This window comes from Diachasma alloeum, unplaced genomic scaffold (genome assembly GCF_001412515.2).
Source record: "Diachasma alloeum isolate Michigan unplaced genomic scaffold, Dall2.0 Dall_scaffold_00401, whole genome shotgun sequence".
Lineage (NCBI taxonomy): Eukaryota > Metazoa > Arthropoda > Insecta > Hymenoptera > Braconidae > Diachasma > Diachasma alloeum.
In genome coordinates this window covers 33,143-58,736 of record NW_021680540.1, presented here as the reverse complement: position 1 = coordinate 58,736, position 25,594 = coordinate 33,143, and the positions used below count along the sequence as shown (strand labels likewise).

Genomic DNA, 25,594 nt, shown 5'->3' with positions numbered 1-25,594 from the left:
CATTTAGTGATTTTTTTTCTCAAGATCATTTGCCTGTAAGTTTGATACTCCTCTAATACGTATTTACGGCATCATCATCCCTCCCTTCTGTACATTTGAAAAGGGCTGGCTGTTAATTAAATTAAATTCATTAAATTAAATTAATTTAATTTAATTTATTTTAATTATAGTATCATGATCCTTTTTAAAGATTGAACAATTATTGATAATGGTTGATAAAATTTAATTTCACTAGTATAATAATAGTATAATAATAGTTAATTAAATTATCCGAAAAACTTATTAAAATTAATGTCAGGTGGAGCCGATCTGAATCTGATCATTTTCTCTTCAATTGACTCCGTTCAAATGCTGATCAAGGACATCGAATCCGAATTTGATCAAATTGGGGTCAGGCAGTAGCCGACCGCAGGGTGAGATCGTGCCTACCTGATCAGAACTTGATCTGAACCCGCTTGTAGTTTTTCGGATCCGATCTGCTGGATCAGAACTCGGTCAGGTTCTCATCAGGAATCACCGGATCAGTCGAACCTTACGAAAATCTGATCAAGTTCTGATCGTTCTTCAGATGGGCCTGAAGCAATTTCCACTCGGGAAACTGGAGTATTGTTTACAGATATTTGTATAAACAATTTCTTATTGCTTCATAACGCTTTTTATGAATTTAGAGTAACCTATGAAAGAGAGTGCGGTCGGACCGTACGTCACTGTTGCTAAGCGTTATGGTGATTGTGATTGTTAGTTAATTAACAATGGATGGGAAAAAAATTATTATCATCATTAGTTTCTACTAATTATTTGTCCTGGATTATTACCGCGCAACTGGAAATTGAAATACAATAGAATCAAACATTTAAAAATTTGCTCCTCTGCTGGGGTTCGATCCGGGGTCCTTCTGTTCCGTAGACAAGCGCGCTATCCACTGAGCTACCTGTGACTTCTTGGGATGATACATTTTTTTCGGGTATAAAAATTCAACTTGTGTTAGTGTTATTTTGTTATTTTGTTGATATCCTAATTAAACTTCCTAAACTTGAATGAATGATGGGTCCGATGGATTTATGAGTTCAGAATCGCTTGATTAATTAATTATAGATAAAGATAATAATAATTATGTACCCACATGCACAAAGAGCTGCTCTAGGCCTGGCCTGGGGTTAGCTTAGATAACTTGGCGGAAAATTATAGCTATGTTCGTAGATGATGATAATGTTTTCACCACCATTAGCTGATGGGTATTGATATACAAATTGAGGAAATTAATCAGAAGTAACTTTAATTTTCGAGGCCTTGCTGAGCCCTGAATAAGCCTTGACGTGGTGAGCCTAAATACTGAAAGCCTGGACTAGGCCTAAATTGAGCCTCGCCAATGGCCCCTTTAATCATCCTCATTTGAAGCTCAAGTGAACGGTGAAACCAAGCCTATCTCAGGCCTGAATAACTAAGCCTCACCAACCCTGGGCTCATACAGGCTTGTTCTGATCGTCAGCCTATGTAATTCTTACCTGGGATACCATTGTAATATATACACAATATGCGCATTTCTCATAAAAAAGGTGAAATCGATATAGTCATTTCAATTACCCGAAAATTGTCTCCTGAAATTTTTTGTCACAGTGAGGCCCGGTTGCACCGAGCCGTGTTAGCTATTTTTACCCCAGCATAAATTTATCCATGTGTAATCCTTATGGACTAACAGACCGTTATCTGGCGGTTTAGTTAACAGACGATGGTGCAACCGGGCCTGAATAGAGCATTACCGTTCATAGTAAGTACAATCATAACTGTCATAGTCATCCTCACAGAACGGGAGAAGTTGAGGTTTTTTTCTACTATATTTATAGCAAATTTCACCATTTTTTTCTCCCAGTGTGGAAAAACAGATAGTTTAATAGTGGATAATTCTCAGGAGTGCGACATTGAATCCCATTCAAGGGGGGGAAATTATGAAATTTCGAATTGTTCAGAAAATTCAACAAAATTTCAAGTTTTCAAGGAGTAGGAAGACGAGGGTTTTCCAACTTATTCGAGTTTCAATCAAAATATGAATATTCAATATAAAATTACGATAAATTCTCAATCAATTGAAAGTTCAACAATATATTTGTCTGAATTGCCCGGATGTTTATCAATTCTGAAGGCATAATTAAACTGGAATTCAAAGTTCCTATTGATTCTCCAGTAAATTGTCAATTTTTAACGACAGAAATACTTCAAATTCCAGGAGAATTGTCACTCGCTAAAAATTTTGAACTGTGTAGTAAAATTAAATCTTACACATTCTACTTACTCCTTTCCTTCTTCTTGGACCCATATGACTCGCGAGCATAACTAAGCAACGGTTACGTAAACTACATATGGTACTGAAAACTCTACAGAATATGGGTGTAAAGTTTGTTATAGTTAATAACTTTTGCAGAAGCAATCATCGATCCCATCTAGAGACCCCGCAACACCAGGAGTTAGGCATGACAACTTGACACACGGATATTAAAGATAATTCTCTGCGGAATAATAAATGTAGTGGAAAACACGGCTGAGAAAATAGCATTTTAGTACCACACAGAGAGGCAAGCAAAGAGGTCTCTGAGCAGAGCGGTAAAATTTCACTATCGATTTGATATCAGGATGAAAACAGGGGATATTTTCAGCGATGGATATTACAAACGAAACCGAATTTTCATGGTTCTCATTGGATTGTGGCCGGAATATCCGAAACGGCCGAGGATTTTTGTACAGTGTCTTGCTTTGCTCTCGTTGGTCTCCGCGATGATACCACAGGTATTGTAAATTGCTGTTCTGATAAATGCACTGACATAGTATTGCCTTGTCCACCAACGAAAAGGAAGTACATTTTTATATCACCTTGGTGGACCTGTCGATTAATAGAACCGACTGGTTCAGTAGGTCGATAACCGACCGGTCGACCAACAATCGAATGGTATCAGCATACTGAACTGGTCGGTTCTATGAATCGACAGGCCCACCAGGGCAATTAGGCGATATTTCAATTACGATCTGTGAACTACAAATTTCCAACTACCTTATTTTCTTTTGCTGTTGTCCAATGTCAAGAATTTGACTCAATTCTCAATGAATGTTGCAGTTTTTTAATAAAAATGTTGTAATATCAAAGGTAAACTCAAGTCAACCTAATTCGTATCAATGTACATTTCAAAAAGTAATAAAATACAATGAATGCAATTGTTGCTTCAATCAATAACTTTGAATATTGAGATGTCAGCATCCTAGTTAAATATTTTTCGCGTTTAGTTGAAATGTTACCTAGTTAAAGAGACTTGTATTGAATCAAAATACAATCGAAATGTTGTTAGTTGATGTCATTTAATTTCTACAGTTCTAGGGCCAAAATATTATTGCTAAAACTTCTTTTTTGATTATATTTCTCTCTCAGTGACCAATACCACCAACTGAAAAGATTCAATATTTTGAAAATTATTCATTCTCATTTGAAACATCTTTCAATAGCCTTCAATCTCCTAAATCTTCACCGCATTAATCAAGAAAAAATTTATGACATATTCTACACATGTACCAGTACACAGATTTATTCGCGAGTTAATCAAAGAACTTTGCAATTTTATGGCCCTTTCAGTATGCATTTCTGATCAAAGTATGCGATAATATGGATGATGTGATATTCGCATTCGTAGACCAGATGACTGTTTCTGTAGCGCTTGTCTATTATTACGTCTTCATAAAAAATATGGAATGGGTTTGTACGTCGCGGCAACAAAGTTGACATTTATATAAATTGCTATCATTTGTTGTTACAGATTCATTTAACTATAAATCAAATACGAGAGGATTGGCGTATTTTGGAGAAGTCATCAGCTTTGGAAACTCTACAAACGTATGCTAAGAGAGGATACTTGGCAACTACATTCTATACATGTATGTTTGTTAATAATTCGTGTAATGATCAATTTTTTTAAATCTAATCGTTTTTTATCAAATATTTTATTCTGAATATTTTTATATAAAATGAGCTGCGGAATTTTTCAATAAAAGCGGTAGAAAACCTGGCGCATTCCTTAAGAATTCCTGTTGAATTTCTACAGGAATTCTCAAAGAATTTGTTGCAGTTTCATAAAAATTCTATTGAGTAATTCTACAGGTTTTTTGGGATAAATCTAGCGAAGATTATGCAACTTATTTCCGGTGCCAATTTCTAAGAGATATTTTCTATAATGAAAAGAAGATGGGCAAAATGTGTCATGCGTTCATTTTGTCGAATTTTGTTCGCGTTTTCGCAGTAGTGAATTGTCAAAGCATCAGGACTATAACTCATGATCATGCGGATATGTCTGTTATCTCTATAATAAAAAGGAGATGGCTAAAATGTGCAACTCATTTATTTTCTTCTCTCTTCTCAATAATAAACAAGTGATTTATTAGAGAATTTTCCGGGACTGGATTTTAGCCAATCACAGCACAGTATTCGAGGCCACGATACTCTTTTATTATCAATTTTTTTCGGAAATTGCACACTAGCTTCTGGAAATTGCATCTGATAATTGCATAGTAGCTATTCATTTATTTCTAACCAATTGAATGTTTTGCTGGAAGAAGCCCTCGAATACTGCGCTCCGCTTAACCAAAATCCAGTCCCGAAAAATTCTCCGCCGAATACCCCTCAAGCTTCCCTGCAAACAAACAAAAGTGTCAAGTTTTCCAGAAAAATCCCTCGTGCTGCGCACTCGCGATTTTCAGCCTGCACGGCTTGACACTTTCCTTTGTTTTCAACCAAGCTATCGAGAAATATTCCGATAATTTTGAAGATCTCGGGGTATTATAACTGAATATTTCTTAGTGTTCATTGAAATTGTTTGATATTCAGTTCGAAATATTTCGCAAAAAATGGTTTCAATTATTGACTGTCCATTCTCTTGATTAATGTGAATTTTATTAGAAGGGGAAATTCTATTATATTGGCAATGAGAACGATGAATCATGTGATTGAGCAGTCGTGTTGATATGCGATAGATAGATTATGATTTTTCTATGGAAATTCGTGGGGATAAATTGTTCAACTGTTTTTCACTGTTTTTTATTTGTTGCTCATGATAAAATTCAAGAAAAAATAATTGGAAAATCCCTGCCCAAAAGTTCTTGCAGAAGGAAGATTTTTCGATAAAAAATATCTGTTAAGAAACGCACGCCAAAGATGCAGAAATTGTAATAGAATTAGCACAACAAAATAGATAGAATCTCAATAGAATTCTAATAGAATTTCATTGCAATTCTTAAAGAGTTCCAATAAAAATCCAACGGGAAACGCCAGTTTTTTCTAAAATTGGAATTATACAAAAAATAGTATATTATATCATCAGGCGATAAAAGCATTATCTGACGAATGTGGGTTTATAATCCGAGCCTTCGGCCTTCGGCTCGGGTTTATAATCCGAGCCTTCGGCCTTCGGCTCGGATTATAAACCCACATTCGCCAGATAATACTTTTATCGCCATGTGACATACGATATTTTATGTCGTTGGGCCTGAAAACCGCGATCTAATCGAGCAAAGCGAGGTTAGAATCGCGGTTTATCGGACCTAATGACATAAATATCATTTTTAAGGTGTGACAAGCAAAGGGAACGCGTTTGGCGGGCGCATGAATTGACTAATGGTTTATGCATATTATTCATGATCGTTATGTATGTATTTATTGATAGTTTTCTTTCTAATTCATTTAGTTACGTTTTTATCTCATTCCAAATATTTTGTACTTGAATAATAAAAATTTTCTATTTATTACGTTAATGGCTGAGAAATGAGGAGTTTTTAATGATGAACAGAAACGATTGGAATACACGGAGAGAAAAGTCGGAGAAAAATTCTAGTGCTCGACACCAGAAACGAGGCGTAAATTATCAATCTCCCATCATTCGCAATAAAAATTAAAATTAAAAACTTGCATTTATTGTAATAAACATTATAATAATTGTAAGTTCATTAATTTTTCCAAGGATCCAATTATTTTTTGTTCTCCTTCCGAAGAGTGCTTCTAAAGAGGAATGCTTTGTGCATTCGAAACCTAATGCAATTAAACTAATTACATTTTTTCGTGTTGATTATTGCTGCTGACCGAAACATGGCCCAAAGGAACTTAAATGTTTCAATCACTCATGTCATATTTATGTAATTAAGTGATGTTTAATTGAGCCTGATTAACGCTTGGCGACTAACGCTGGGTCGCGATCCGCGCCGAGACCTGGCCCCATATTATCATCCCAGTTTTCCACAAAGTCTGGCGCGCTTCCGTCTGTGGAGCGGGCCCGATTTTGGTAGCCCGGCGGGTGTGCTTAGACCGAGCCCGGCCCGTTGGTTTTTTCCTACCGGGGCCTTCACTTCTCTCTTCTATTTCATCTTCAAGAACATGTCACACTTCGGACTATTTTGTCTATCTCTCTTGTTTGACCCTTATGACTACCACCTTTTTTGCTGGCTTCCCTCACTCTGTTGATCCCACTTTTTTGAGAAACCTAGTGAGAGAAAGAATCGCACAATCGATTTTTCATGAATCAATTCTTGGAGGCTCGATTCAATGCGGAATCAATCCTATAGGTATTATTGGTCACCTCTTTTGCTTTGGTTAGACTCGTCGACTTTGAAGTTTGTTGCAGGAATTAGATTAGGTTAGTTTGGCTACACTCGGAAATACTGGAGTCTGTCCCGTTTCGTGTTTCCTCCTTTTCTTTATTATCTTCCCCCTTTTTTGTTGCGAATCAGGGGTCTTTTAATGAGTGGTTTGAGAGTAAGAGGTTGACTTCTCATTGTCAGAGGGGTGTGCGCATATGAGTTTATTGTGATCATTCGTCAGAAGGCCTGAGGGCCTATTCTCGAGTTTGAGGTGAACGGATTTGTGAATGGAAGTGGCTCCGTTCATGTATTTCGGTGGGGAACGAAAATTTTCGTGAACAAATACTAGATTCACATGTGAATTAATTTCCTTCACGGAGGTCATTTTCAATTCGCACACTGATTCCCAAGTCACGAATTTCACACGTCGTGATACTCTGCATTTGGAGTACATCGTAATAGATGTATCTCCGCAAATTATCCATTTTTCAACTTATTGTAAAACAAAGAATGGAACTATAATAATTAAATTTAAACAATTAATGTTTAATGTTTCGTTCCCCAGAAGAGGTTAACTGGATCCTCATACGAGTATCCTCATGTGTGAATCGAAAACGACATCCGTCAACGAAATTGATTCATATATGGATCTAGGATTCGTTTACAAAAACTTTCTGAGTATAGATATGTTCTTATTTATTTGCATTAAGAAGTTGCTCAGAAAAAGAAGAAGAAGTTGAAAATGCTCCTCTGTGTAAACGGTACCCCTTTCCAGTGCAGGTATGTACCAAAGAAATTGCTTATGATCCCTACCTTCAACAACTCGTACCTGATTTTTAGTACAGCTCTTTTGACACCACGCTCTTGGATAAGTTATTGTCGAAGTTGATGTTCAGTTCTTCAAGAGTTTCTGCATTCGAAAAAAACAATGTCTTCCATTCAGTAGTGATAGCGATGCCGCGAAACGCGGGAGAAACGAGTCGAACTGAGACAAACGAGACGGAAAACATGACGAAACGAGACGAGAAGAGTCATTCGAGACAATGACAGAAACGAGACGAGACGAGAAAAGCCGGTCGGGAACGAGAGAAATGAGAGGCAAGACGAGAGTCGAGGGAGGTCCCCTTCTCTGCCCCATCTGTGTATTTTTTTCCGTTCAAATTGGATTATAGAGATGAGATGAAGCGAGACGAGACGAGACGAGAGAGTCTCTCAACTCTCGACGAGACGAGAGAAGAAATTGCTCTCGTATTTCGATACGAGACGAGACAAGAGAATGGTTTTCTAATAACGAGACGAGACAAAAAGATGCAGTTTCTCGTCTCGTCTCGCGGTATGCCTGAGTAATGACAAATTTGTTGAGTATTGGTCTGTTTTTATGTGGGGCGTGTTTTCCGATTCGATAAGCGAGTTTAGTACAACCATCGGAGATTTGAAGGCCTGCCTTGTTTATGACTGTCGACGATGGTTTTAATTAAGTTTTCTCTGTCAACTGATGCCTCAGGAATTTTGTACAGAATCAGTGTTTCGCTGCCCTCTTGGTGCGCTTTTTCGTCTAATTCTCATTTCAGCTACTTGATTTTTTTTTTTTTTTTGTGACTTGAGCAATGAATTTTGTGTGGCAGTTATATATGTACCAGGTCGTTAACAACTTGCTACTGAGTAAGCTTGATCGATGATACCCTTGCTAATTTACTATAATTAGAAGATTGAACTGTTCGTCCCAGATAGAAATTTCGATTTGTATTTGGCTGGCTGTTAGGTTGCTACGTCAGTCACAATTCAATAGTTAGGTAGCCTAACGCTGTGCAAATTGATTACACTGGACAGCACTTCAACCGAAATTTCCTCAGGATTCATCAGAGATTTCATCAAGGTTTGGTCAGAATTTATCCAAGGCTGAGTTTAATTAAACTTTTTAGTTTGATTGAAAAGGCATCGGAACGACTTTTTCAAGTTCCGATTTAATTAATATTACTGCTGATTTATTCACTAATCATGAAAAAACATTTTCTCTTGAAATTACATAAATAATACGTTCTAACGACGCTGATTTATTGTTATGAATTAGGATCGGCGAAATGGCAATTGCCCATGTATGGTGTGCCATGAAGATGGTAGTGGGGGGGGATTGAGTTTCGTGTTTCTATAACGGAGTAAAATTTACGAAATTCAAAATTCATTGATTCCCGATTTATTGCGAATAAAGTAAAACAGCTGCTTAACTTTATTCTTACCGACGTCGGTGGCCGAGTGGATTAGACGCAAGTCTAGTGTGCGAAAAGTTGTGAGTTCGATTCCCCATGGAACCGAATTTTTCAACGGAAGGCTCCGGCGAGCGGGAGGTTGCTAATAGAGGAACCGCCTGTACCGGCATGGGTTTTCTGTGGTTTTCCCATGCTACTTCTATGTTCTATAGAAGTGCGAATGCGGTACAGTGCAGAATCCACAGCCGCATGCATAGGGTTGGATAGAGTGCCGAATGGGACCCGAAAAAGGGACTCCGAGGCCGTAAAAAAAAAAAAAAAACTTTATTCTTTGAAGAATAATGAACACTAAAAAAAATTAAAATCGTATGAAAACTATGGCGCAAGGACCATTTTAAAAACAAAAACAGGAAAAAATGAAGTTTTTCGGGAACGATACCCACCATACATCTTCCGTTGGCCCTGCAACGAATGGTGCAATTCCCATCATATTCTTGATAGAATCAAGAGAGTATTGATATCAATTTTTTTCAGCCAAGATTGATTCAGTTTTGATAATAATTTTTCGGCGATCGCTGAAAAATAGATTTTTGAAAAAGTATAAATTTTTTCAAAACTTTAAAAAAATTTTAATTGGTGTCAATGGATAGAGCTTATTGAAATTTATATTCATGAAAAAAATTAATGACATTCGATAAATTCCCTATAAGAAAGTTGCAAAAACTAACTTTTCAAAGACCACATACATATCGACGTCGGTTTCGATCTCAAGTGGAAGCGAATTTTTCAATATCAGGCTCCGACTATAGCGGGAGATTGCTAATAGAGTAACCGCCTGTACTTGCATGGGTTCCCTGTGGTTTCCTATGCTACTCGTATGTTCTACAGGAGTGTGAATGAGGTACAGTGTAGAATCCACAGCCGCATGTATAGGGTTAGATAGAGTGCCGAATGGGACCTTCCAAGGGACTCGAAGGCCATAAAAAAGATCACATACATACAAACACCAAGTAGAAATCATATACTTGAACTTTTTAGACCATATTTAGATACCTTTATACAAACATTGGAAAATTCAGTTTGAACGAGTACAAAGCTTCCATTCGGAAGTAAAAGCCAAATCAGTGCACTTTGAGTGGGTGTTTGTGGAGTCAGAATCAGATTGCTGTAAGAAGGATAGTTCTAAATTTATAAATTGAAAGATGGAAAAAAGAATCTTTATAAAATAAAAATAAGTAAAAGCAGGGCAACAACATCCTTGGGTCGGTGTCTATGAGATGTTTGTCTGATATCAATTTAATTATCAATTTCAGGGGTGATCTTCACGACAGGAATATGTTTCAGTCTACTCCCGTTGAAGCCAGTGGCTCTGGATATAATACTTCCTCTTAATGAATCAAGGCCGAGAACAAATGTATTGAAAGTCGATCATTCGATCTATGGCATCGATAAGGATAAATACTATTTTACTATCTCATTTCATGGCATAATGAATGTCGTGCTGTTGCTGAATTTTATAGTAGCGGTTGATACATTTATTATAATCTTAATCGAACATTGCTGTGGCTTATTTGAAGCTGTTGGGTGATTCTCTTTTAGATGTGTCTTCGAGCGATGGACTTTTCCATCAGTTGATTTCTTCATTTTTTTCAATATTGCAGCGATATATTACGACAAATGCAGGCCGATATTTCTCCAGAGCATCAACATGAAATACTTTGTGACGCTATAGGAGTACATCATCGGGCCTTGACGTACGTCTCCATTTTACTTTTTTCCAGTTAACGCGCATGAATAAATTTGACGGGAAAAATCCGTGCGAATTTGCGAGAAAAATTTGTTGCATTCTTATTGAAATTTCAATCAATTTTTGACCGATTCTTTTGAAAAAGTTCGTAGGTTATCTTCACGTTTTTTCATCAGAAATGTTCAATGGAAAATGTTCTGAAAAAAATTAATAGAATTTGATTTCTCTTGTGACGAGGTGACTTGAGCCTCTCTATGACATTTCCACCTAAATATTTCCCGCCACCGTTGATCACATCAAATTCCCCCGCTACTCCCCTCCCTCACCCTAATCCGAAGCAGACACAGAGGATGGACGAACGTGTGGAGATGAACTGCCCCGAAGAAAGAGCCCGAACGTAAATACACCCATTGGAACAATAAGCTTATGCCACAAGTTGTCTGACGTTTTGGCCTGCAGATTGCCCGTAACCAAATAAGGAGCAAAGGCTTCAGTACTAATTAATTATTCCCGTGGAAGACCTGATCATAGCGTCAGTGTTCTTCGCTGTATTTTGGCAGTTGCCGTGAGTACAAGTTACCCAATTATATTTTCCCCAAATATTATTTTCCTAACAGTGAGCCTACACTTTTTTTCGTCTTTTTAATCTATTCTTGTAATTCATTGTAAAGTAATTCGTGTTAGCCCCTATAGATGCAAGTGCCTATTGTTATTATTCTAGACTCAATCCCTATCGGGTGTGCCAAATTAGCTTAGCCTTATCCATTCCCCTAGTAAAAGGCAACAGAGAATTGTGAAAAGTTTTTGTATAAATCAAATCTAGTCTAGGAAATGTAGGAATACTAATCAATTCATTCCCCATTGTCATTATTCTATTAAATACACTAATCCTCTTTTCAGATTCAAATTATCAATAAAATGAAATAATCCCCGGTTTCACTCTATATAACTTATCCTATTGAGATATTTTCTAGAGAAATTCCTTGGTTCAAATTTTCCAAGTCCTTTTGTTTGATTTTTTAATGAAAGGAGGAGAAAAAGAGAGCTCTAAGAACTTAGAGAATTCTTGTCGAAATATTCCTACGGAAAATGTCTCAATTGAAAAAGTTGTACAAAAAGGTTGAATTGTACTGATTTTTTCTATAAAATCGTTTCAATTGTACATTTTTTACTGAAAACCCGCCCAAAAAAGCTACGGAATTCGTGAAAAGAGTCGGCCAAAAATCAATGAAATTTTAATAGAAGTTCAAAAGAAATACAATCGAATTTTCTATTGAATTCGCGAGTTTTTTTCTATGAAATTATTTTGTGCGTGGAGGTTATCTGCACCCACTGAGTGGTCTGTGAGTAATTAAAAGTGCGACTGGTTCAACGTTGAGTCGAATTGAGTTTTCACTAGGCAAGTATGAGACAAGTACTCGATCCTATCCTTTCATATCAATTATACTAAAGGAGAACACCATATCTCGAAATTGTGAGGTATCGATTTTTTTAATCGAAAATGAAAATATCGATTATCAATGGAAACAATTGTCGAGTATCGATTAGAAAAAAAATGACAGTTTGTGTTGATGAAGATTGAGCAATTGATAAGGTTGAAAAACCTTGCCGGGCGCGCGAAGCGCGCTTTACAATGCTAGTCATATCGTAAAAAGGAGAAAGGAAATCGATCTCGATATATCTCGAAAATCTCGAAAAAGCGTAAGCGCAAGACTGAAACCGAATACCGAAGCGCTACTACGCGAGGGAATGAGAAGACGCATGCGTAGCACGCGCGGCCGATTGTCTCAAAAAATTGACGAATTCGAGTTACTTGAAATTGATGTATAAACATTGATTGTGTGTGAAAACTGATCGAAAGTTCGGGTTATTCGTGATTTTTCCTGCTCTCGATGATTTCAGTCTCTTAACCCTCGATCACTGGCTTAACCATGAAGAATAGAGACCAGGAGGCCGAACTGTAATGGCCAATTCCTCAGAATGCGCGACCAAACATGGTTCCTTGCAATAGTTGCGTCGGAGTGAAAGAGGGCGCTTCATCTCCGTTACTCGGGATTCACATATATTGGGGACGCTACATAAATCGCTGCGATGTCTGGTGGGTATCGCCTACACTAAGAAAAATGGCCGTCCGATGGTTTATCGTTGGTACTTCAATCAATTACTTTGCAAATCCTCAAGTTTTTCTAAAATATGACACCATCGGAACTTCGAGTACAACAATAAAAAACAATACAGAAATGAATGAGTCGAAGAGGAACTACTACTGTCAGCTCCAATGTGAGGGTTTGAACAAGTTTGAACGGGTAAACCATCGGTCGTCCATGTTATGGGGGCGATCACCACGCCGCCATCAGTAAATAGCGGTCCCAATAGTACTCCGCACAATTGTAGAAATAGTAGAAAAGTTTATCTCTGAATTTTATTTGTTATTAAATGTTGTTTGAAATTCAAAATAATTTTTCGGGAAGATAATTAATGTGCAGGAGTAAAAATGAGAACGGTGTGTTCATTTCCGAACTGCAAGACCAGTACAAATGCAGAGAAAGTTCGGAATAAGGCACATGGTCTCTTGTTTTTATTATCAAATAACACCAAAGGTTATGATATTATCATAATAATATTATATTGTTATCATTAAAGAAACGACCATTAACAGAATTTTCGGTTTTCATGTTTTTTTTTATTACACACATTGCATGTCACAAATTATACAATTACGGAACAAAAAATGATTCATAAAAAAAAGCAATTTATTCAGTAATTCTATGACCGTTGCCAGATGATCAAGAAATTTTATTCTGTCACATGTTAGCCATGGTATGACTTCGTTGTTGGACAAAATTGTAGCATTTAGAGAATCGTCTATGACAATTTTCTTCCTCTCTTCTCCATTTTCCAAAATTTCCACAAATAAGACATATTCGTCATGTTTGACTGCTGCTCAATTGGAGGGTCTCTTGACCATTTTCAAATTCTTATGTAAATCATTAAAATTAAATATCACACTAGTTACATTCTCCATAAGTTGAGAAAATATAAAATTGATAATTACAATTAATCCTCAACATATAATGGTTTGTAAAATTTTAATATACAATTAAATCTCAGATATTATATACAATTAATCANAATTTCCACAAATAGGACATATTCGTCATGTTTGACTGCTGCTCAATTGGAGGGTCTCTTGACCATTTTCAAATTCTTATGTAAATCATTAAAATTAAATATCACACTAGTTACATTCTCCATAAGTTGAGAAAATATAAAATTGATAATTACAATTAATCCTCAACATATAATGGTTTGTAAAATTTTAATATACAATTAAATCTCAGATATTATATACAATTAATCATCAAATTCACTATTTGCAATTAATTTATCATTCATAAAAAATTTTATGTACAATTGTAGAAATCACCCGAAATCCTAGGCGATTGATGTCGATTCAATTATGTTCCTGGTCATGATGGATCTCTTTTTGATTGATATCATTAGACTGACTGACTGATATCACTGACTGACATTCTAGTGGGCTCTCCAGAATCCAACTAAGGAAATAACAGACAAACATCATGATTACATTGTTTTCAACTTATGAGCATTCAACATTTTATTTACGATAATCAACACTAACCTAGAAATACGTCAGACATCTCAGTTTTTATAGTTGACTTGTACAGAAAATGCTTCCCCCTTCCGTGGAAGTCATTGCCTANAGACATCTCAGTTTTTATAGTTGACTTGTACAGAAAATGCTTACCCCTTCCGTGGAAGTCATTGCCTACATGTAATCAATTTTTTGCGATATTCAATCACTCAACAAAGTAGTTCGTATAAAAATGAATAAACATTTAAAGGCCAGGAATTATTCAGTACGTTATTTTCATACACCTACACACTTCACAGGCAGCATTCTCCCACTACTGCCATACAGAAAAGCGATTGAAGCACCACCTACACGGAGAAAAAAATCTGGTAAAAATTATAGAGAGATTCGGGATAAAAATTACCATGTGGCCGAGTAATTGTGTAGCATTTCGTCGATGGGTTAAAAAGTATTAAGTGTCAAATAAAAATTGCAATTGCAGAAATAAAAACAGTTAGGCCAGCAGGAATAAAAATTACCATGCCAGCATAGTAAAATTTTTCACCCGGGAATTCAATTTTCATTAGGCGTAGAAATAAAAATTACCATGCCAGCATAGTAAAATTTCTTACCCGGGAATTCAATTTTCATTAGGCGCTGGATCATTTTTGACCTTGAACGCCTAATATTTTTTCCTGGATTAATTTCTTTTTTTTTTGGTCCGTTGACTTCTTTTCTCAAATTACAATCAATTTTAAATAATGGAAGAGTACATATCGAAGATTGTTTATGAAACATTTATTTTTATTGAATTGTCCAAGTCCCATACATTGAAAAATAACTTATTATTATTCTTATTAAAAGTCAAAACCAATTTTTTACAAAAAATTTACCTTGGAGCGTCTTAACTAAATTCGTCACTCTACATCCATTTAAATCGATAGAGCGAAGAATATCCATAATATATTGTTCACTGCAGAGTGCAAACGATTTGTTGTGTTCATCAAGAAACACATAAATGAATTTTTTTACAATGAAGAAAAACTCATTATCCTTGACAATGATGTGTTGTATATCGTAAAAATCAGGCCCATCTTCTCCAGGAACTACGCAGATATGCCCAATTTGAATGTGGGTGCCACGGAAAATTATTTTTTTGATCAATTGGACTTTTGAATTGAGCGACTTATTACAGAAAGGTTCAAGATTTAGTAGCTCACTGATGCCATCGAATCCTCCTACTTCTCTCTCTTCGACTTTGTCTGCGTCATGAATCAGTTCAGGGGGTGTTTCTTTTTTCAAAAATCTATAATTAAGTTGGAGCTGATGCTTAATGGCTATGGTCCTGCAAATATTTACCCGACAGATTGCGGTCCGAGACGTAATCTTTCCGTCTCTGTGCTTCGCTTCACACCTGATCGTGCTAATTTTCCACAGAGGGCCGCATAAGCGAAGTACTCGTGGGTAATGCAAAAGGAAGTGGTGTTTGGGTTTCATAGAATTGGGGAATATCGAAGTTAACAATGTCAAATATTGAGTTATTTTTACCCCGAGGATTTGGTCAGAACCGTAAGGAAGATCATAGCTCGTTACGATGTCAATTAGGTCTTTCATTTCTAGAAGCAATTGCCAGACCGGTTCATCATCAGTAATCAGATGACCAATGATTAGGGGTAAGGAACGGACTAGAGTGAGCATCTCAGATGCAGACAATGTAATACTTTGTTTTTTTAAGTGGGCAGGCGTGATTTCTGGGGGTTTGTTCGTGATTATACCGTAATCAAATGCGCGTATGAGATTGTTTAATTGAATTAAAGTGAATTTTTTATCTTTTATAAAGTAATGGACAATGAGAGCGATGTCATAACGACATATTCCTTCCAACAGATCATGTACGACGTCCACATATAGATTGACGAGAGGGTGAAAACCGCCTACACCATACAAAACGGATTCTCCCTCGATACCGGTAGTTTTCTTATCGTTTTTTGCAACATCAAAATCATAGGTTTGTTTCGAGCGCAGTTCACAGTCATTTTCATTGAAAATTTGATTTATATCCCTCTTGTTGGTCAGACAAAATCGACAGAATTTAGCTTGACTGAATGCTTCTGTAAAGCCCAGCATATAGTGCACACCTAAATTATCGCCACTAACTAAAGCTAGCCTGAAATAAATCGTGTATTGATTGGTTCCTGAAGACACATTAATCCCTACAGTCTCTAAAAATGCTAATTCTGTTTTAATTTTGGAAAAAATTATTTTATCCTGGAAATATTTCCGATCTAGCGAGTTGAATAAAACCATTAGGAAAATATTTTCGACTTTTGATGCGAAACGAGGTGGTAAGCACGGTATCAAAGCATAAATGGCACCGCATTTCGAAATCCCTCGATGAGAACCTAAGGGATTGTTGTTCTCATAATCATCAAAATAAATTATGAGAGGAAAAACTATTTTGTTCCCATCATTGGCACTCAATTTTTTCCAAAGTTCTCCCTGAATGAAATTGGAGAAAATCGATGTCTGATGTTTTAGTCTTTCCATATAATCCATTGTCTCCTGTAAAACGTTAGGCAGCTCGAAGAAGAGTTTTAACACGGAACTTAAGGGTATGAATTGCGCTGTTGTCGGGTGCATCACCAATTTGTGACGATTTCTTCTTCGGAAAAATTCATCTCTTTGACCTAATGAGTACGCTATGGGAGGGATGAATGTATTTTGATTCTCAAAATTTTGGAAGCACATGTGCTCTGATGTGAGGTTAATGAAAGGGTCCTCGCGCTTTTGAAAAACCTCCTCGATTTTCTGCCTAATAGTTACATCTTCATTCGAAATAGAATTTAACAAATCAGTCTTCAATTTGTTAACTTCACACTCCACGAAAGTTGCCGTTTCATTTATTACTTCAAGTGACCTATTTCTGCTAACATCGGGGTAATGGAAAAATTTAGCGGCGAGCATCACAGCAGAATTTGAATTATTAGGCAATTGTCCTGATCTGACTGTTTCGATCACATTTTCTGGGTCTGAACTAATGGGTTGAACTACAGTTACTTCTACCTCGTGAAGCACAGCTTCATTTTGAATTAACAAATTTTCCCCCTGCCCTCTTAATCGTGTTTTTTTCCTGATTTTAATCACGCCAGGATTTGAATGTTTATTGTAAATATGACATCGGAGTGACCCTATAGTCGTGAACGTCCTGAGACAGTTTGCGGAGCCACATCTAAATTTCATCAACGCAGGATGAATTAATTTCAAGTGATGTAAATATTTTTTACATTCGAAACCGCTCAACTTACATATATCACAGTAAAATCTCTCGTGCGTATCCATGTTCTTATCGTATGATACACGAGGAGACAAATAAAAACGAGAATCAAGAGAAACAAACTTCAGACACTAAGTTTAGGATTACAAGTTATTCGGTGCTTCGTTTTCGTTATTTCTGGTAAGCCAACTTGAAATTTTACCTATCAGTACCAGTGTTTCTCTGCTGAATTTGTCTTTGGGGCGATGAATGTCGTAAAAAGCCTTCTGAAGAAACATCCAGACGCAAGATGAACGGACTGGATATGAGCATTTCAGGGCGAAGAAGATTTTCAGAGTAACATCAATCGCGTGCAAAATTGAATCCACAGTGTAGATCGTTGGATTGCCCACTGTGTCATTAATGTACACATAAATACTTTCTACATTGGCTAGGGGACCCACGATGACTGGCAATGGCTGAAGAGTCAAGTTTGCAGCGCGGAGAATTCCCAACTGTCGTTCTATAGCTGGCTGAATATTGTCTGGCGTCTGAAAAGAATAACGTTTCAACAGACTCGCACAAAACAATTATGAAGTCGATAGTTACCTCAACGTGGAGTATAAAAGAGTCTTGTTTTTCTCTAAATGAAATTTTAGGTACTGCCTGATCTCGTCGACGTTTTGCAGGTGGATTGGAGAGTAGGGCAGGGAGGAGATAGAGAATGAGAGTGTCTAGGTTATCTAAAAGCAGAATTCAATTCTATATTATCAATTAAACTCAATCGGATCAATTGAGAGAGACTGATCGAAAAAAAACGAGAGCAAAACATGAAAAAATAAGGAAACGAAAGAGATAGTGAGGGAATTTTGCTGCTAAGCAAAGAAGGCAGATACAGAGAAGAGGGGGGGGGGTAAAGAAAGGAGACAGAGAGTTGAACCAACGTACGCTGTAATAAGTCCTCTGCACTCAACAACACTCTGTCAGCTTCGGGAATACTCTTGCACTTCTTTAACTCCTCCAACACACGATTCCTCACAGTCTCCCATTTGTCGAAGAACTCGTTTTGTCGATTGGGGTATAAATGATCAAAGTCTGACAGAAGCTACAGAGGAAGAAAATAATTTAATTCATATTTCTGATCAACTTTTGATTATTTAATTGTTATGAAAGCACTTACCAATTCAACCCCTAACTGGATCTTTAAGCACGGCAAGTCTTGGTAATAGTCGTGCACAGAGCAACCGGTTTCCAATAACTCGTGACGTGCTGGACGAGATATTTCCCAGTTAAATTTCACCCTGTCTTCTGGAGACGTATGTGCATTCAGCCATTCCTTGCCTTCAGTGGCACCAACTATAGAAACACGATTTGAGGTTTAATTATCAAAAATTCTTCATAGTTTATCCAGGTGATAATTAAACAGAAAAAAAAACTCAAAATTTCCTCAGAATTAAATCCGAAATATGTTAATTAAGGCCCGGGTGTATTATCTTTCATACGTTATCTACAATCTGTCATCCAGCATTATGAGGGGAAATCATGCACTCAGCAAAAATCCTCTGGTGTACTGCACATAGACAATAAGTAACCAAAAACTCTCTTTAGCAAGATTCGCAATATTTTTAGGAATTTTTCCATTACACTTTTACTACAAAACAGCGATAATTAACGACGTAAAATGGAAAATACACTTTAAGGCATCAAACTGTCATTCGAGGTGTAATCTGTGCAAAGATAATCGTACAACTTCACACACATCAATTCCCCATAGAAATGACAGCTGGATGTCTCATGTGTATTTCCAATTTTACGTTGCAAATTATGGCCAGTTGATGATAAAAGTGGAATTGAAAAATTCTAAAAAATATGACGAATCTCGCCAAAGAGAGTTTTTTGTTCATTTGTTGCCTATGTGGAGGGCAGTGAAGAATTTTTTGGAGTGTACGGTTTCCCTCAAAAAATTGAAAAAACAATGGCGATACCATGCTAAAAATAATACACCCTGGCCTTAATCCTAATAAATCTAACCTGGGACTTCAGGGGCAGCTACTGGAGCGTTTCGCCGTGGTGCAACTTGCTGAAGTAGGTTTTTCTTCCTTAACTTCTTCTTGGTGTAATGGTAGTGTTCATATAGAAGTCCTGTTGGGTCTATTTTAATTCCATTTTCCATCCGGAATGGAGTATAATAGACGAAAACGCTTTCACCAATGAACACTTCTGCAATCTGTGTGGCCCAAGTGGTGAACTTAGCAGACGTTATCCTGCAAATAAAATTAATATTTATAATTGCAACTCACAGATAGATTATAATTACCAATAATTAGTAGATACATACTTGAATTGTCTCAAGTAGGTAATTCCTTCTTGTCGAAAAACGTCCCTGAACTGTCGATCTTTCTCCTGTGCGATGACCAGGCGAGTCAGCAAACATCGAGTATTTTTCGATAGACTTCCATCGTTCCTGTATGCAGCTATGATAGTCTTCCCGTCAGTACTGTCAAGCAGTAATTGATAAATTGGCTGTAAGACAAAAAAAAATTCAGGTTAGAAACAGGACTAAAATTTGTTTTTCAATCAATTCACTTCCTACTTACATTGTTGGTAATACGTGGGTGATTGAAGTATGCAGGATCAGCCTGGAAATAATTTCAAGTCAGAAACAACTAGGATATCTACTTTTTAGATTACCAACGAGAGACTACAAAAAGCATGCGAGAAGAGGATCCAGGACTCAGTCAAAAATGAAAAGATAATTTTGTATGATTTATGTATACCATCCGTATGGAGAAAGAAAATAAATGTGTAAATAAAGCCCTTACCATATTGATAACTTTCTGTAAAAAAAAGAAACAAATACAAACGATGCACAGGACAAACAGTGTTGCGATTTATGGAGATGAAACCACGTGTTTAACCTAATTAATAACGCAATTTTTCGCCATGCCAATAACCACGTGCTTAGATCTGTTTCATGGCAAAAAAATTGAAAAAAATAATTGAAGAAAAAGAAGAAAACAATAATTATACTTACGTCGAAGTTTATTAGGATTTCACCAATTATTTTGGTAAATAAAGCAAAAATTTGCAGCGTCCACTTAATCCTCACACGGTACGCACTGCGAATAACCAACGGTTTTTATACGTGCATTTTCGGGGGTGCTCGGACATTTCCGAGGCCGAAAGGTCGTGAATAAAATCGGAGATGATCGACGGACGCTTACCCGACGGTCGGATGATTTTCTAATGTGCAGCATGGTAAAAATTGCATGCGCAGCTTAGCAAAAATCGTGTATTTTTCTGTCACATTTTAAATGGATGGAAGAGTAAAAATTCATCTGTCTCACAAGACAAAAAATGAAAGTATCAACTCAATAAAAATTATTGGAAAATTAATAAATAACATTGAAGGATCTTTTATTTTTTGTTTTCCGGGTAACTTTTTTTATTCGACAGGGGTATAAAATCGATTGACCTGGAATAAATTACCATGCTACTAAATAAAATTTGATAAGTGAGACAAGAATTTTTCTTGTTGACATTTTAGTTTTTTTTCAATTGTCTTGATAAAATAAACTAGAAAGGAAGAATGCTACACCATTATTCGGCTAGCATAGTAATTTTTACTTGAATTTTTTCTCCGTGTATAACACTTCATTACCCCGAGTATGGTCTCGGATCGGAAAACGCTAGTTCGGCCTCCTGGTCTTTATTCTTCATGATCATACCTTAACGATATGGAGTCTGCTTTGAGTTTCTATGGAGAAAGGAGGTTGGCAAGGTAGAGGTTGAAGAGTATGGGGCTAAATGCAGAGCTCCGACCTGTACCTATATTCATTGGATAAGAACCTTCGAGGTTTCCTTATATCACAAAGTAAGATTGTCAGTAGGCAAGGAGGAAATAGATGAAATTAGCTATTTTTGGGGGAATACCTAACCAAGCTAGGTCTTCATAGAGTTTGAAGGGATCCACATGATCAAATGCTCCATTTATGTCAACAAACATGCAAGCAGTGAATTGATTGGATGCGAATACTGTGAGAACTTCAGTGGAGAGAATCGCTAAGTTATCTGCACAAGAGCGCATTTTTTAAAATCCAAATTGAGTATTAGTGAGAATATTTTGAAATTCAAGCCACTAAGTGAGTCTATTTGAGACGTTTTTTTCGTATAGTTTGAAGAAACAAGAAGCGAGAGCTATCCGGCGGAATTTATTAGATGATTTTGGGAGAAGAAAAATGAGGAATTGTCTCCATGAGTCTGGAAATTAGCCGGAGTTGAGGAGTTCATTAAATATGTTAAGGAGGAAGTTTTTGTATTCTGGGGGTAGCTTGCTAATTATTACATAATCAATTTTGTCCAGGCCTGGGGAAGACTGCTTTTTCATTGAAGCTAAAACTTGCGAAAATTCTTTGGGGGAAAATTCTTTCTGTAGGAAGGGATTGGGTTCATAGGGGTTGGTAGGAGGGAAGAGGGGCAGTGGAGGAATGGTGTAGTAAACAGCACTAATTCATTGAAATCTCCTGCCCCCTACCCATTGCTAAATATAATGAAAATATGGGAGGAGTGGATCTGGCAGATCAGAAAATAAAATATTACAATGTGTCTCGTCAATCGCATAAATGGTGGAAATATTATTTATATTTTGTTCTGGAAGTGTGCGTTGTAAATAGTCATATACTTCGTAATGGCAGTGGAGATAATCAGATAAGTCAATTGGAATTCAGAAAACGATTGGTTCCTCAATTAATCGGTAATTTTAGTAGTCAAATTAGGAATGATAAGACTAAAATTGATGATTCATTTGCTAAAAATCCTGCATCACATTCAATAGTGAAATTTGATGGTCACCAGAAATGTTGTACATTATGTGCAAAGGAGAAGAAGAGGACAATGAAAGGACACTATGTTCACACTTCCTTCCAATGCCTCCAATGCCATATCCCGGTTTGCCGGGTCACGTGCTTCGAAAAATATCACGGATTTGGACCTGAATGATCGAGATAAAATTATTTAGAAGATCGCTTTGCATGGATAATTTTTCTGCAATAATTGTGTTGACAGCGAGAAACGTTTGAATAAAAAATATAGATGTTATCGTGAAGAAATATTATTTATTACTGTACCTTGAAATATCGATAATAATATTTGAATACGAATGAATATATAATTTGATGTTATGCTAAATAAAATCAGAATCGTTGTGGCGAAATTTGAATTGGAATGAAGCCCCCCCAATTACGGCACTGACTGTTGCGAAGAATCGTAACCCCACGAGCGCTTGTACGCCCGGTCTACCCGAGTGACTGCGGAGTGGGGGAAACGCCCATTCCCACAAGAGGTGGGAATGGGCGTTTCCCCATTGAAGCCGAGTGCCCTGTTGCCACCTTGGCAATTACCGCTATGTGTGCATTTCTAGTGTGGCAGTGACTGTAGCAACACTGTCGCTCGAGGAGTCGGCAGGGAGTCACTCGCACCGGGCGGCGTGCAGCTTTTTCATCCGTTCGACGTTTTTTTTTCTTTTTTTAGCTGAATAAATTTGCCTTGAAAGAACGGACGACGCCAACGCTTAATAGAAGAATTGAACTAAGAACTCCAATTTTCAAATTTTTTAAAAGTCGAGAAATATGCTAAAATATTTGAAAAAAACGAAAACGGGTGGCGCCGCGCTCATGGAGCCAGTGATCGAGGATTAGCTCACACACAAAAAAACTTAAACGTAAATTATGTTTTGATAAACATAATTTACACTTAATGTCAATATGATGTCTGGTGGCTTTTTCCCGTTATGAAAATCGGAATTTAGGCTTTTAAAAAGCGTATTCTACGGTCAAAACAAAAACATAAATTACGCCTAAACAAAGCGTATTTTACGTTTATTAAAACGTAATTTACGTTTATAATTGCCGTAAATTACGATTTATAATTGCCGTAAATTACGATTTATAATCGTCGTAATTTACGATTTCGCCATCGAAAATTACGCTCATAATCGTCGCGAATTATGTTTATGTAATCGTAATTTACGGCGATTTTGATCGTAACTTACGCTTCAACTTCAAGCGTAAAAGACGACTTCTTAAACGTAATTTACGTTTAGGTTTTTTGTGTGCACGTATGGACTCTATATCCTATACCGACCTCACCTCTCGTCCTAGCGGCCGGGGTCCATATGTCATACCGATTTAATACAAGCTATGTCCATCTACCGCCCGGCCGTTGGAAGAATCTGACTGCTGATCGTCCCGTACGTGAGAGGTTGATGAATATTTCTGCTCTAAGGTATGAAACAGTAGCTGTGAAATAAATTCTCTGAGCACTCACAAAGTATTCTGCAGGAAGACAATTTTATTTAATTCATCCAAATTATCATAATAGAGTAAAAATATAGTAAATTTGTTGTTGATGAGTACACGATTGTTTTAGAATTTTATGTTGGTGTCGGGAATTCAAAAACTCAATAAGCAATAAGTTTTTCATGTCTGTCGAGTTCCCGCACAAGTGCGAGAATTCAATTCAACCTCGTTATGAGAACCCGACTCGAATCCCATTTTCGACTTACTCGCAGACCCCTAGCAGACCTCATGTTTCTCGGCCCATTTTGGGGCACGAGTCCTGTGTAATAAGATAGGGGCCTCGAATCGTGAATCATAAACGTCACTAGTGAGTGCGAATAACCTCAACATTTTTCTTCATAGAACCCAGCGAAAATGATTCTTATAACGATTGTTATTGTATAGATTGGCAGATTCTATTGAATCAACATTCACAATGATGTATGGCTTCATAGTTTTAGTTAGCATGATATTAGTCAGTTTGACAGGCATCGAAGTATGTAGTCAGTCGCAGAGCTGGGCACAATTTCATGGAAATTGAGTGGAAATTTATTGTAAATAGTTCAACTCACAGAAATACTATTTGGAATTGCATTGGGTGTGAAGTAGAAAAAATTGTTTTTCACAATAAAAACCTCAATCAACACATATTGAGTGTGAATATTAAACAGGAGGAATACACTCGGACAATAGTTGAATAAAATTAATTTATCTAATTTCCAATAGTAAAATACAAACCATTTCAAGAATTAATTTCAACTATTTCAAATAGCCTTTCTCTAATTCCAAATATCCAATACTATATTACTTGTTATTTTTGATGACTCTGAAATGCTAATCAGTTGCAAATATTTTAAATAGTATTTTACCCAGCTCTGGTCAACTGTGACGAGCCACTGTTATCACGTCTAGACATTTGAAATCCGATAATTCCAGATAATTTTGAAATTGGGCGACCCAGCTGAACTAATAAGATTTGCCTTGTACGGTGGTGCACAAATAATGCATTTGCTCTTCGTCAGTATTCCAGGTCAAGAAATATATGACCACAGTAGTCGAGTATTAGAGGAAACGTATATATCGTCCAATGTGAAGAAGTAGAAATATGTATGAAGTTATTTTCATCAAACTTTCTTCTAGTTACAATTGCAATTGGTTTGAGCTATCTCTCGAAACAAGAAAATTGATATACATCATGTTAATGCGTAGCATAAAGCCAATGCATTTGACAGCTGGAGGATTCTACATCCTGTGCTTGCAGAGTTTTGGAAACGTAAAGTAGATGTGGTGCGTGCAAAAGATATATTGACCATTTCTTGACATTTTCCAGGTATTGAAAACATCATTTTCTTTTTTTACGGTACTGCTATCGTCTCGTTAACTCCTTGTACGCCACCTTTCGATCTGTGGTTTGGATAAATTGTAGCACTTCATTAGAAAATTAATTTAACTCAGAACTTAATGGGCAGAATCTGAGCAGTACCCAGGCACTAACTCCTACCAGAAGTAGGTATCAACTAGCGATATTAGTGACATAAATGACCGTCAATGACCACCATCCTGACTGGTAATTACTGCGCCGAGAATCTAACTATATGGTCGGAAAAAGAAATGACGATTGGCTGTAAGCAGGAAATGACCGCATAAATTTTGACCGTCAATTTCCATCTATATAGGTGACCCTCAATTTTCGAGTACTAGTTGAGAACGGGGCCATTGGTCTTGGGTCTCTGTCATCACTAGATTGAGTCACTAGTTCACGGAGATAAAATTCTAGTAAAAATTAGTGTGCACCCGAATTTTTAAGGAAATCGCACGTAAAAGTACCGTAAGATATTCGAAGATTAGCGTGCT

The 25,594-nt window shown here is 36.8% G+C and overlaps 2 protein-coding genes and 1 long non-coding RNA gene across 3 annotated transcripts; 1 reads left to right on the top strand and 2 right to left on the bottom strand.

Annotated features, from left to right (window-relative positions):
- Positions 1 to 2,628: 2,628 nt before the first annotated feature.
- Positions 2,629 to 25,121, top strand: LOC114841416. The gene is made up of 9 exons (XM_029126396.1): positions 2,629 to 2,781; positions 3,617 to 3,736; positions 3,798 to 3,915; positions 10,124 to 10,394; positions 10,472 to 10,564; positions 24,146 to 24,236; positions 24,677 to 24,822; positions 24,920 to 25,013; positions 25,071 to 25,121. Exons 1-9 carry the CDS (start codon positions 2,629 to 2,631, stop codon positions 25,119 to 25,121), a joined length of 1,137 nt encoding a protein of 378 aa, XP_028982229.1.
- LOC107042022 lies at positions 13,860 to 14,280 on the bottom strand. Its single transcript, XR_001461121.1, has 2 exons — positions 14,201 to 14,280; positions 13,860 to 14,114 (listed from the first exon to the last, which is right to left on the bottom strand). It is a non-coding gene; the product is annotated as an uncharacterized LOC107042022 (long non-coding RNA).
- Positions 14,929 to 20,556, bottom strand: LOC107042021. Its single transcript, XM_015262887.2, has 8 exons — positions 20,440 to 20,556; positions 20,003 to 20,044; positions 19,744 to 19,928; positions 19,437 to 19,669; positions 18,586 to 18,761; positions 18,354 to 18,510; positions 18,015 to 18,148; positions 14,929 to 17,956 (listed from the first exon to the last, which is right to left on the bottom strand). The coding sequence occupies exons 4-8, from the start codon at positions 19,576 to 19,578 to the stop codon at positions 17,570 to 17,572; spliced, it is 996 nt and encodes a 331-aa protein (XP_015118373.1). The 5' UTR covers positions 19,579 to 19,669; positions 19,744 to 19,928; positions 20,003 to 20,044; positions 20,440 to 20,556; the 3' UTR covers positions 14,929 to 17,569.
- Positions 25,122 to 25,594: the final 473 nt, after the last annotated feature.